Raw genomic sequence first — 12,026 nt, 5'->3', positions numbered from 1 at the left:
AACAACCCAACGATGTTGCCGCCTTCACTAGGCTTTTTTTGGATAAAGGGCAAATTTTATTAGCTCAAAATAAAGTATCAAAAGAATACAAATACAATGAACACACACCCGGCCTCTACATAACAGGATGCACAAATCAACACTAATGCACGCACACGAAAATACGTTGGCAAATAACAAAGTCACATGAGATCAAAGTTATGCGGAGATGAAAAAAAGAAACAAAGCGATTAGATCCGCAATTGGCAAACTATAACAATGAGCATATCCGCACCAACCATCTCATGACATCACACGTACGACGAGATTCCTCAACAGCAATGCCTTTAGAAAGGGAACGACACTCAAACGCGTCACCGGATCCAACCAAGGCATATTAGTGACATGACATAGTATTAAACTGGATGATGCCCCGCGCGTTGTTGTAGGAACCTTGCTAAAATAATGCAAAAATAGTTGCTACATAAACATCTAAAGCTAACGAAAATCACATAAGCTTAAAACAATATGAAACGTATATTGTAGCAAAAAAAAGTCATTTCTAACAAAATGGGAAGGATGAACTCTAATAAAAAAAATTAAATTTATGACTAACATGCATGAATTGATGATGTGGCAGCATTGCATGCATAGAGTCTAATGCAAATGTAATTTATGACTCGCATGCATAAGTTACTTATGTGACATGGTTGTATGGCTAGAAAAAATAGATAGTGGATTGTAACTATTTAGAAAAAGAAGATGAAGAAAGAGCTGATGACTATGTTATCATCATATAACACTTCCTAATAAAAAAAATGGGTCTATAAGCTAATAAATAAAATCATCTATAATACTACCTATATGTTACTTTGTACTATGAAGATAGTAACATAAACTAGTGTTATATATTGCATGACACGAGCCTTTCCGAGAATACAAACATGAACACACACTCTGTCTCTCCATAATAGGATGCACACAACCAACACTAACGCACGCACATAGAAACACGTTGGCAAGTAACAGTCACATAAGACCAAAGTTATGCGTATGTAAGGAAAATAAAATAAAGCGATTAGATTCGCAATTGACAAACTACAACAATGACCATATCCACACCAACCATCTCATGACACTACTAAAGAAAACCCTATAGGCATGCGCTTAATAGTGACGCGGGCAGAGGGACCTGCGTTGCTGTTAGTTAGTACTAGTGCGGGGTCAGACACCGAGCTACAGGTAGAGAATAGTAGTAGCGCGACCTGTGAAACCCGGCGTTACTATTAAGTGTGCCTCATGGTCCCCCCCCCCAGAAAAGAAATAGGCAATAGGTTGTACTCCCTCTGTTCCATATTATTTGTCGTGGTTTTAGTTCAAATTACAAGTAATATGGAACGGAGGGAGTGGCTATTTGGGAAAATAAAACGAAGAAAGAGATGATGATTATGTTACCATTATATGACACTTTTCATTAAAAATAAATTTATAAACTAATAAATAAAGTCATATATGATACTACCTACATATTATTTTGCACTACTAGTGTTATACGCGTAACACAAACCTTTCCGATAAACATGTAAATGATTGTTTTTGTCGTCCGCGCGTAGGTCGAAGGGCCGCTACGCTAGGCGGAGATGGCACCAGGGACCCTCCACTCGCTTAGCGTTGTGCTGGTCGGCAGGGCGGAGGGTCGGAGACGATGTCGCCGTACTCAAATTTTAGTGTAGCGACTACGCCTCGTGTGCGCGCATAAATGATGATGTATGTATGTGTACATCATCCATCCATCTAATCTAAATCATGAAAAGAAACGAGGTGCGAGACGGAGTCATTCCAGGACGAGAGATGATGGTCCAGAATAATAAAGATGGTCCTGGAAAAATACCTTTACTTACCAAATACCAATTGGTGGTGGTGGTTCGTCTACTTAGACGGTTGGAATGGGTTCGAATTGACTAAAGAAACGAACCCGCAGTTGACCGACAGAGCCACCCCACTGTACGTAGTTTTCCTTTTCTTTCAGAAATGTCTACTGTACACACGTCATATATTTTTGTCCCTTTACCAGCACGCTTCCGGTTCCACTATTATACCCCTCTTGGATTAATTCCTTTCAGTTTCAGTGGAGAAAAGAAACCACCGCCCAGTTGCACCAGACACGCGCGGCGATGGGGAAGAAGGTATGCCTGCTCTCGCTGGACGAGGACATCGTCATGGTGCTCATCGTCGTCGCCGTCGTCGTGGTGGGGCTAATACTCGCCGCCCTGCAGCCACCGCCCCGCCGCCGCGCCGTCGCCTGCTTCTACGGCTGACCCGCAAAAAAAGAAGATCAACCCGTCTGCTCGGCAGTACAGCTCCTTAGCCTTCGCAGTTGCAGGTTTTTCTTAATTTTCTTTGGTAGTATAAAGTTTGCCGTCGCAGATAACGTGAGCTACGTCGTGATTTCAAGTCTTGTCATATTTTCCTGATCTGGAAGCTACGGTGCATGCACGCACGGCATACTTGGTTTAATCCTTCTGGCTGTGCTTGTCTGCGCTGTAGTGTAGTTGTGTGTTTTTCTCTTTTTTAGAAGAAAGCGTAGTCCTGTGTAACCACCATGGATTGTCACCGGTTGTGTTAACTAGAGATTTAGAGTTGGTTGTGCTTTTACTACTATCCTGTTTTGGGATTTGAAATGTGTAATGTAAGTTTGATCACTTTCTCGCATGAAAATACAACTTCCTCTCGTGTAAATTCCTGCGGATGCAGTCCTCACAAAATGAAACTTTCTCGCATATAAATTATTGCCCTGTGAAATATTGTGCTGACTGAGGGTACCCTTACTCGTGTTCCTTTTCGGTGGGTATGGAAAGAGTGATTGCCAGCTCAACCACAAAATTTTCTCCTGGCTGCTGCTCCAGGAAAGCTTGGACACCAGAAATCTTCTTCAAAGGAAGTATTTTCACCTGCCTGCATACATACACATGTGTGCTCTGTAATGTCAACTGGAGGAAGCACAGCTGCACCCATTCTGGGATTGTGAATTTTCTCAAGACTGCTGGCAGATTATTGCCCCCAGTAAGCTCAGAGGAATTTCTTTCATTCATGAAATAGAACTATTGAGATCATCATTTTTGGGCTATTGTTAACATTGATTTTTAATCATGAGAATCCAAGTGCTGCTAGTTGCCAGAGAAACCTCAAAGAGGATCACACTCTAGTTACACACAGAGTGAAGCGAAAGCTTTTACTTGCTTTCAAATCCTGGACACATCACTTACTGAAATCTTCTTCTTTTCACTTTGTAATTTCTACATAACTTTGTAGATATTCTTTATATAAATTAAAGTTAAATGTTGGTGTCCTGAAGGCACTGGCAGAAAGAGAAAAGGAATAGGAGACGAACCCAAATGTATATGCTGCAAGATGTTACCATTTCATCTACATGGACCCAAAAACTCTGGCTGCATCCAAGAGCCAACAATGGACTGAAAAAAGGGTTCTACACACTGATCCATCAATTAAAGGGGTTATTACATTTATTTACAAAGCCCCTGAAACAATACCTACATGTGAAATTCAGACCGTGTAACGTACGCAGCGAAACGACGGTGGACGTGACAGGCTCCACCGGTGAAACCTTGCGAGCGCTCACTCTGGTGGTGCAGTACTACACACCTCGCTGCGCATTATTCCTCCTCTCCTAACAACGCTCTCTTCAAAATCGCCAGCATGCCAAAACATCAAGCAGAGCTCAGCTCACTATCCGAGGATTTCATCGGTTACACGCACTTTGCTTGCCTTCTCATGGCGTCTCCAAGCCTCGGCCCAGACATTCGCGTCTGCAAGTGCACGGTCTCGGTCGACACCGTTTGGAACAACCCTGCCTCGTACTCCACGATTGGAACCACTCCTGCAATGTTCTTTTCCTTCTGGGACAAGGTCATTCATACGGTCATGCATTGATGTTTGAGCTCCATGTTGACTAGCCAAAGCATCATCTTGGTTAACCTGATCGTCTGACACTTTTGATGCCGAAGGGCCATCAAGGTAACGGCAAACAGCAGCGTCATTCCCATCATATGTTTGTGATGACAAATAGGAGAGAGCAGCAGCAACTTCCCTAATCAGAGGGCGATTCCTTGACTTCTCCTGCAAACACATCGCTGCAATAGCCAAGGCCTGGTACAAACCCCTCTTTGGAAAGCGGCCACGCAACAAAGGATCAGCCATCTTTGGAAATTTCCTTTGGTCTTTGAACAATGGACGAGCCTGCAAATGGATTGGGAGAACATTCAATTCAACATCCGCATACTTATGCTCAATATATCAAAGGAAATATATGAACACACTCGATTTATGACTGCATATATATTTCGAATGAAACTATTTCTTTAGCTGTTAAGGGACCTAGATAAATAAATTAAATGATGTGTCATGTTTGAAAATGACGAAAATCCTGGAGATGTAAAACAAGATGATTAGTTCCTGGGCATATACAACTAGGGAAGTGTGCCTAGCTCATTTGGTTACGGATGCGAATTTAGGCTCCTATTTATGCTGTAGGGGTCACCTCTAATGTTTTCCATCAAAAAAGATGTATACAACTAGGCAGCTAGTTAGCAACAGACTAATACTAGTTCCCGGAAAAGACCACACTCCATACCCATAAAAAGTTGTACAGTTTTCCAGTATCAAATGCATGCACTGTTATTATATTCATCAGTTCAACCGCCACATTCGACATAACCGTCTTTTTCCAGTATCAAACGCATGCACTGTTATTATAAGGAACGTAATCAGAATGAAATAACAATGCATGCCTATTAAGCTTTATAGCCTTTTTCGGTAGGCTTTATAGCCTTTTCATACTTCTCTAGACATGTATCCATTCTTTGTTTTTTTATTATAAAATCATGATTATTGGACCAGTTAGCTGCACCGTGAGATTGTCAAAACCTACCCATGAGACCAAGTCCTGTTCCTCACGAGGCCGATTGCTATCGAGTGCCCTTCGTCCTGTAATTAGCTCGAGGAACACCACACCAAAACTATAGATGTCAGACTTAACCGTTAGCTGTCCAGTCGCGGCGTACTCAGGAGCACAATAGCCATAAGTCCCCATGACACGGGTTGTCACATGAGTCTTATCACCCACAGGACCAAGTTTAGCAAGTCCAAAGTCGGACAACTTCGCATGATACCCTTCAGAAAGAAGAATGTTTGATGGCTTAATATCTCGGTAAATAACTGGTGGATTTGCCTTATCATGTAGGTATTCCAAACCAGCAGCTGCGCCAGCAGCTATCTTCATCCGTGTTGTCCAATCTAGAGGTTCTTTATTGGGTGGAAGGTCTGTTTAAAGCATCAACAGTAATTTATTAATGGGGGTATCCAGTAAACAACAGCATAACAGTATAGGGCACATTCATGTGTAACTCTAATGGATGGAAGTAAGAAAATGGTAAATTATCACAGAAAATATCTTAGGTTTTCAAGGTCAGTGACATGTCAAGGAGCATGTTAGTTCTTCACTTATTGACGCATGCGATATAATAATACTAGAAAGGAACACGAAGTTAGATAAAAGAGCCACTGTTAAGAAAATTTATCTATTCAACAAATTGATTATGATTAAAATCTGAGTTTTCTCAAGGATGACCAATCCATCATTGAAATATTACCCCCTCGATGGATTCTGTTTAGGGTAATCACATCACTAAATTATTAGATAGCTAGGCTCATTATTTGATAGGTCATCAGAGCATCCCATTCTAGCTTAAGCTTTTGATCAAATATAGCAAATAATGAAACAGGAACAACCTAGATCAGATTTAATTGGGACCTACTGAACAAAGAAGATGATGCCAAAAATACCCCCCCCCCCCCCCCCCCCCTTCACAAACGTAAAGCAATAAATACTTAATTAAATCAACTGAAAAGAACTGATAGTTAGCTTATAGCATTTCTCACAAGTTAGAACAACTTTTCACCATGTTCAAAGCACCCAGATATGCTAAGTATCACAAACTAAAATGTGCTGACATTGAAAAAAAATAAAGATCCTACAATCTACATATATGCTCTCATTACTAGAAATTAACAAATGGTTTCTGAATTTCTGATGATTGTATCCTGATAATAGTATAAGTTCACACATTTTCCAACATAAACTAACCGTGCAGATGGTCTTCTAGTGATCCCAATGGCATATATTCATAAACGAGCAAGCGTTGATCACCGTCAACACAGTACCCTATCAAATTGACAAGGTTAGGGTGATGCAAGAGGTTGAGCATGAGAACCTCCACAAGGAATTCTCGGTTCCCCTGAAGCCCATTTAGATCAAGTTGTTTGACTGCAACAACCTGCCATACAGCAAATGCTGAAACAATATTATCATACAATACGAATATATGGGCAAGATTATTATAGTTTCCACATCTCCAATAACTGATATTCAATGAGAATTATATTACTGTTGGTGAGAAGTATAGTTTATAACTACCAAATACAAACCTGACCATCATTCAGATATGCTTTATACACACAACCAAATCCTCCTCGCCCCAACTGAAAATCCTTGCTGAAGTTTTTGGTAGCATCAACAAGCTCACGCAAAGTGAAGATCATCGCCTCATTATGTGTGCCATTTCTCTGGATTCCTTCCATATGTGTGGATTCAGTCTTCAGTGGGACACTTTCTGATGACTCTGAAGAAATCCACTATTAATGAGCAATTCAAAAGAAACAAATACACATCCACATTTAAATAAACTAATGCTCCTGAAAAAGAAAGGACGCTGGGACAAACAGAAAAACAAGAATAGCACAAAAGTTTTTTTTTTGCGGGAAGTATTTCATTGTGCCTTTTCAATTTTCTTGTCATGGTCTTCGTCTACTACTGTTCATCTTCTTCATAGTTTTGGTTTCCACTTTACTAATCGTGTTTCAATTTGTGTTTCCTTGATAAAACTTTGCAGCTACTCATGAACAAACTTCTTTCTCTCACAAACAAAAATTCTACGTAACTGCTAGAGCCTAGAGGAATCGCAACACCACAAGAAAGTAAAGGTGGACTCGCCACTGGAAATTTCTGATGGCTGAGCATAACACATCGTCAAAAAAATACCCTCCAGCTGGGAACCATCCCCAACAGAGAATTTGTTGGGACCATGAGCTGAAGAGAGTCGATTATTTTTCCTTCCGCGAGAACAAGATACAGACCGACCAACACCAAGAATCGAACATTTCTAGCCTGATTAGTAGGTAAAGCACGAAGGGATTACTAGGGCAGGCATCATCACCTGAGGCGACTCCATGGTCGATTCCGCCGGAGTCCTCGTCGTCATCGTGCTCCTTCACCACCCGCTCCTCCTCCTCGGGGCACCGGAACAGGCACGACAAGAAGCCCATCTCATAATCCGGCCTCGGCAGCCCCAACAAGAGGGCTGAAATCAAGAAATTTAGCAAATCCCCAACTCCCAGCCGCCGCGGGGGAGACTTTAGGTCGCCAGAACAGCCAGGAAAATTAGGCAATTGCTTTCTTTCTCAGAGGGAATTGATCAATCGTTTAGGTCGGGCAGAAGAGGAGAAAGAAAGAAAACGAGAGAACGGATAAACGGATGAAGGCGCAAAAGTCTACTCCCACAAAGGAAACGAATAGAAAATTGAAGGCGCAGTGAGTGACGCTGGCCGATGGAGGAGTCATCAATCCAAGGATTTAATTTGGACGCAAGTTGCATTCGCGCCCCTACGGGAACAGTCCATTTCTCTTTTGCCCCACTAGTTTTGTTTTTTGAGGGGTTCTTTTGCCCCACTAGTATATGTGTCTAAGATGTCGTGTTTGCTATTGGTATGTGCCTGAATTTGCAACTCGTGTCAATCTATTCTCGAAGAGCACAACCCTGAGATGGAGGCGGGGGCGCTGCGGTGAGTGGCGGGGAAATTGAGCCAGGGACGACGCAATAGTGGTTCTAGACGAGATGGCCGTCGGAGCTAGAAAATATGACGTGGTTTGAGGGGATGGCTAGTGGCGATGGTAGACGAACATATGCGGTGGCTTGGAGTGGGTAGGGCAACGAGGCTCGCACAACAACGCCGCCGGCTGTGGGTGGCGGTGCCAGATGGCCCGCGGACGTCAGAGGGTGGTAGGAGGAAGGGTACGAGTAGCGAGGAAGAAGACACGTCTTTTTTGAAGCCAAATTTATTTGAAAGCAACTTATAAAAAGAAAGTCCCTTTCATCTTAAAGAAAAAAGGAAGCTCCTTTAAGAATGTCGTATATGTGCATTTCAATATGGTTGATCGCCTACTGTTTGAGGTAGCATGTTTGCCCGTTTGGTGGTGTTCTAGGTGCAGTTTAGCTAAGCCATTTGTGTGTTGTCAATATATTTTAATCCTTAGGATTTTTCTTGAGGGGGTTGTTTGATCGGTAGAATTATGATGGGAAGATTTTTTTTTACATATAATTCACTTGTATTAGTTTCATATGAAAGTTTTCGTCCACTCCAACCTCATTTGAAGAATTCTATATTTTTCCTGCACACAACCAAGCGCTTATACTAATCCTATAGTATTGAAGATGACATGCCACCCTATTCCTCAGTTTTTCTATTCATGCTTTTTGCACGTCCTGAAATCAAAGAGGCCCTTACCCTGTTTTAGTTTAGTGACTAAGCCATGTACCATGAACTTTTCTTCTTCTTATAAACGAGACTATGTCTTCCCTTTGACGATGATGGTTGTTTCATTGAGAAGCAATACTCGAAAAGGCACATTTCTCCGAACCGGCAAATATGTACGTGCCATGCACCTCAATATTAGACAAATATTAATTGCATGTAGATATCAAGTAGGATCTTATTTGTGTGTTAATTATGTGATTAGCGATGACATCAAATATTTGATACGCAAACAATTATATGCTAAATATGTTGAGCGCTCACCATTGAAGCAATTTAGGTCGTTGGATTGACCTGATTTGGTAACCGAGATTAGTTGTATCTGCCTCTTTAAGTCTTTTCATAGGGGTGTGACTAGTTCTCATCTAGATGAAAATTAACTAAATCACATATAACTCTTAATTGCCTAAAAAAATATATAACTCTTAAACCATTTAATTTATGTGAATATTCGTGTGATTTTTTAATTAATTAAATGGTGTAAGAATTTGATGAGACTTTGTTAATTATCATCTGACGAGAACTAGCAAATGCGTTCTTATATATTGATATAGGGATATAGATATCAGCCCAAACGTTGTTCATCGTTCTTTAGATGGAAGAAACCATTAGCGAGGTTGCCTGGAAAGAAAACATGAGGGAGGATCCTGGAATTTAAGCGCTCGTTGGGTGCACACTGCACAAGTATGAAACTCCCAGCGCCGTCATTATCGTCTTTCGGCACCACAGCACTTCACGTCAGGTTGCTCTTTCACACGGTCAAGAAAGCGCGATCTGGTCAGTGGTGTGGTCGGCATGGCCCCGCGCATGGGTTAAAAAGTCAAAGAACGGTTTAATTAGGCAGAAGGAATGAGAAATCCATACAGGCAGTTCTAATCTAATTAATCTTTTTTTGGATAATCTAATATATTTTTCGAGAAAACGTTCGATCTATTCATCAACTGTAAGGTAGTACAAAGAAAAGTAGAAGTAAAATTTAACTAGGTCCATAGACCATCTAGCGACGACTACAATCACTGGAGCGAAACGAAGGCGCACCACCGTCATTGCCCCTCCCTCGTCGGAGTCAGGCGCACATTGTTGTAGTAGACAGTCGGGAAGTCGTTATACTAAGGCCCCATAGGACACAACGCAACAGAACAGCAACCGTTGCCGATGAAGAAAATCATAGATTGAAAGGATCCGACCTATGGACACACAAACGTAGACAAATGAAAACTGAATCCAGTCGGATCCATTGAAGACAAACGCCGGCCAGATCCCACGAGATCCGTCAGAGACAAACCTCCACACGTCTTCCGACGATGCTTGAAACATCACCGAGACAGGGGCTAAATAGGATCTTATTCCATCTTCAAGAAGCCGCAATCGTCTCGTCTTTTTGAGCATGGCACAAAACCTAGCAAAACTTAGAAAAGCACCTAAAAACGGAGCCTCCCGCCGGCAAGGACCGGGATCCACCGCGTCTCCATGGTCCAAAAAACATAGAAAACGAGGCGGACCGGCGGCGACGCCGGCGAGAGACAGGGAACTTTAGATGAGTTGCACGGAGGCAAAGGGGACATGTTTCTGGGATAACTTAAATTAATCTATGCTACCTTCGTTTTTATTTACTCCAGTTTTGACCTAAGTCAAATTTTATTAAAAAATAACAAAAATAAGCTAAACTTTCACAATAACAAAAATACATATAATGAAAATATATTGTGGATGTTAATAAATTTTCATATAAATTTGATCAAAGTTTAAACTTGACTCGAAACAAAGCTAATATGCGAAGTAAATAAAAACAGAGAAGTTATTAGTAGCAGTCAATAAGTAATGACGGTTAAGACATTTATCACCGGAAAGCGACGGCAGACAAGGGAAGTGAAAAATAAAAACGAAACAAATCAACCATGCAGCCGATGTTTTTTTTTAGAAAATTAGCCGATGCATCTGGACTGCGAGGCGCCTAAACTGTGCGCGTGGACGGCCGGTGCTCGTGGGACCTTGCGCCACCCATGCCGGCGCACAATATCCCTACGTGGACTTTTTTCTTTTTTGCGAGGTCTACGTGGACTTCCTTGCTTTTTTTTAAGGGAAGCCAGTTCGGCACCTTATTCAATGATCGAGAAAGTTACATCGCTGAGTACATGCGGTAGGATAAAAACGGGGGGCTCATCCTCCCAAGACAAAACGAGCTTAGAATCGTAAGCATGTTTAGCTGTTTTTTTTATAAAAAAAAAACTCTGCGTCTGGGCGATGCATACGGCCACTTATTAATTATTCTTATAAGACCTTACAAAGCCATCGTCTAAGCAACAACTGTCGCTACATCTATCCAATTGATGAAGGGGCGCAGATAGTCTGGGCCTAATACCAAACAGACATCGCAGCCAAACCTAAACATCTTAGACCTGAGGTCCCAACCAGGATGCCTACCGGATATGGGGCACCTAACAGTCCGGCGCACTCCTCAACCAGGACGCTTGCCGGATATGAGCCCGCCGCAGCCACCTGCCACCAATCCATCTTCAGAGCTGTACTGTTGCATGTACCTGCCAGGTCTCTCTGCCATCGACGCCACCATGACGCCCGACAGCGTCGTCCTCCTGCGCGAGTCCATCCTCCCACAGCGAACTCCGAATCTGCACTGCGCCACGCCGTCAAGATCCGTCGCCATCAGTGCGTAGGATGAATCAACGCTCCACCAAAGAATCCGTCCTCTGGTCCCTCGATCACGTGTGTACCTCCAAAAATGACGCCCCCAACGGAGGAACGACACCAGAGCGCCGCCGTCATCCGATCATCCGATCTAGGGTTTCCCCCGGAGGTAGCAGAGAGTGGCCTTGAACTTCTCCACGGCGATGCCTTCAAGAAGGGAACGATGCAGATAGCGCCGCCACCGCCGGCCTTAGCAGATGCCGAAGGCAAGTTTTCACCCAGATCAGTTCGAAGGGATCCAACTCTCGTGCACGGGCCGCCGTCACCACCAGCACCACCAGGCAGCCCTGGAGCACCGGCAGATCAGCGAGCCGCCGGCACCACCACATCTAGATCGCCGGGCACGCCGGGCCGCCGCCATCCCCCGCACCGTCCGGGTCAGAGACGGAGCCGCCGACCACGCACAGGGAACACCGCCGCCTGCACCCGCCGGAGCGCCGCCGAGATCCCAGCGCCCGCCACCGCTTGCCGAGGGCCGCCGCCGCGCGCCCCGAGTGGACTCCCACGCACACCAGGGGGGACCGCGAGCGTGAGCCCTGCCGTCGCCCCCAAGCCCGCGCTGGCGCGCCCCGCCTCCAGCGCGCCGCCAACAACCGCCGCGATCCGCCCGCGTCAGATCCAGCGAGTCGTGGGAGAAGAGATCCCGCCGTCGCCGCCACCGACCGGGCTTCGCA

The 12,026-nt window shown here is 43.7% G+C and overlaps 1 protein-coding gene across 2 annotated transcripts; it reads right to left on the bottom strand.

Annotated features, from left to right (window-relative positions):
- Positions 1-3,358: 3,358 nt before the first annotated feature.
- On the bottom strand, positions 3,359-7,761 carry LOC109756959 (probable serine/threonine-protein kinase PBL7). 2 transcript variants are annotated; one of them, XM_020315791.4, is made up of 5 exons: positions 7,272-7,761; positions 6,484-6,668; positions 6,143-6,332; positions 4,928-5,319; positions 3,359-4,236 (listed from the first exon to the last, which is right to left on the bottom strand). In XM_020315791.4, exons 1-5 carry the CDS (start codon positions 7,378-7,380, stop codon positions 3,727-3,729), a joined length of 1,386 nt encoding a protein of 461 aa, XP_020171380.1. In that variant the 5' UTR covers positions 7,381-7,761; the 3' UTR covers positions 3,359-3,726. The 2 variants fall into 2 exon arrangements, with proteins under 2 accessions (XP_020171380.1, XP_020171379.1); XM_020315790.4 differs by having other exon boundaries at positions 6,484-6,677; positions 7,272-7,732.
- Positions 7,762-12,026: the final 4,265 nt, after the last annotated feature.

Source organism: Aegilops tauschii, chromosome 3, assembly GCF_002575655.3.
Source record: "Aegilops tauschii subsp. strangulata cultivar AL8/78 chromosome 3, Aet v6.0, whole genome shotgun sequence".
NCBI classification, from domain to species: Eukaryota; Viridiplantae; Streptophyta; class Magnoliopsida; order Poales; family Poaceae; genus Aegilops; species Aegilops tauschii.
This window is presented reverse-complemented; position numbering and strand designations above follow the sequence as displayed.

Bases quoted from the DNA above. Each gene is read 5' to 3' on its own strand.
- LOC109756959 (XM_020315790.4), bottom strand. From the start codon at position 7,380: ATGGGCTTCTTGTCGTGCCTGTTCCGGTGCCCCGAGGAGGAGGAGCGG. The intron at 6,678-7,271 runs GTGATGATGCCT...GGATTTCTTCAG, and splicing joins CGACCATGGAGTCGCCTCAG to AGTCATCAGAAAGTGTCCCA. The intron at 4,237-4,927 runs GTAGGTTTTGAC...ATCCATTTGCAG, and splicing joins AACAGGACTTGGTCTCATGG to GCTCGTCCATTGTTCAAAGA.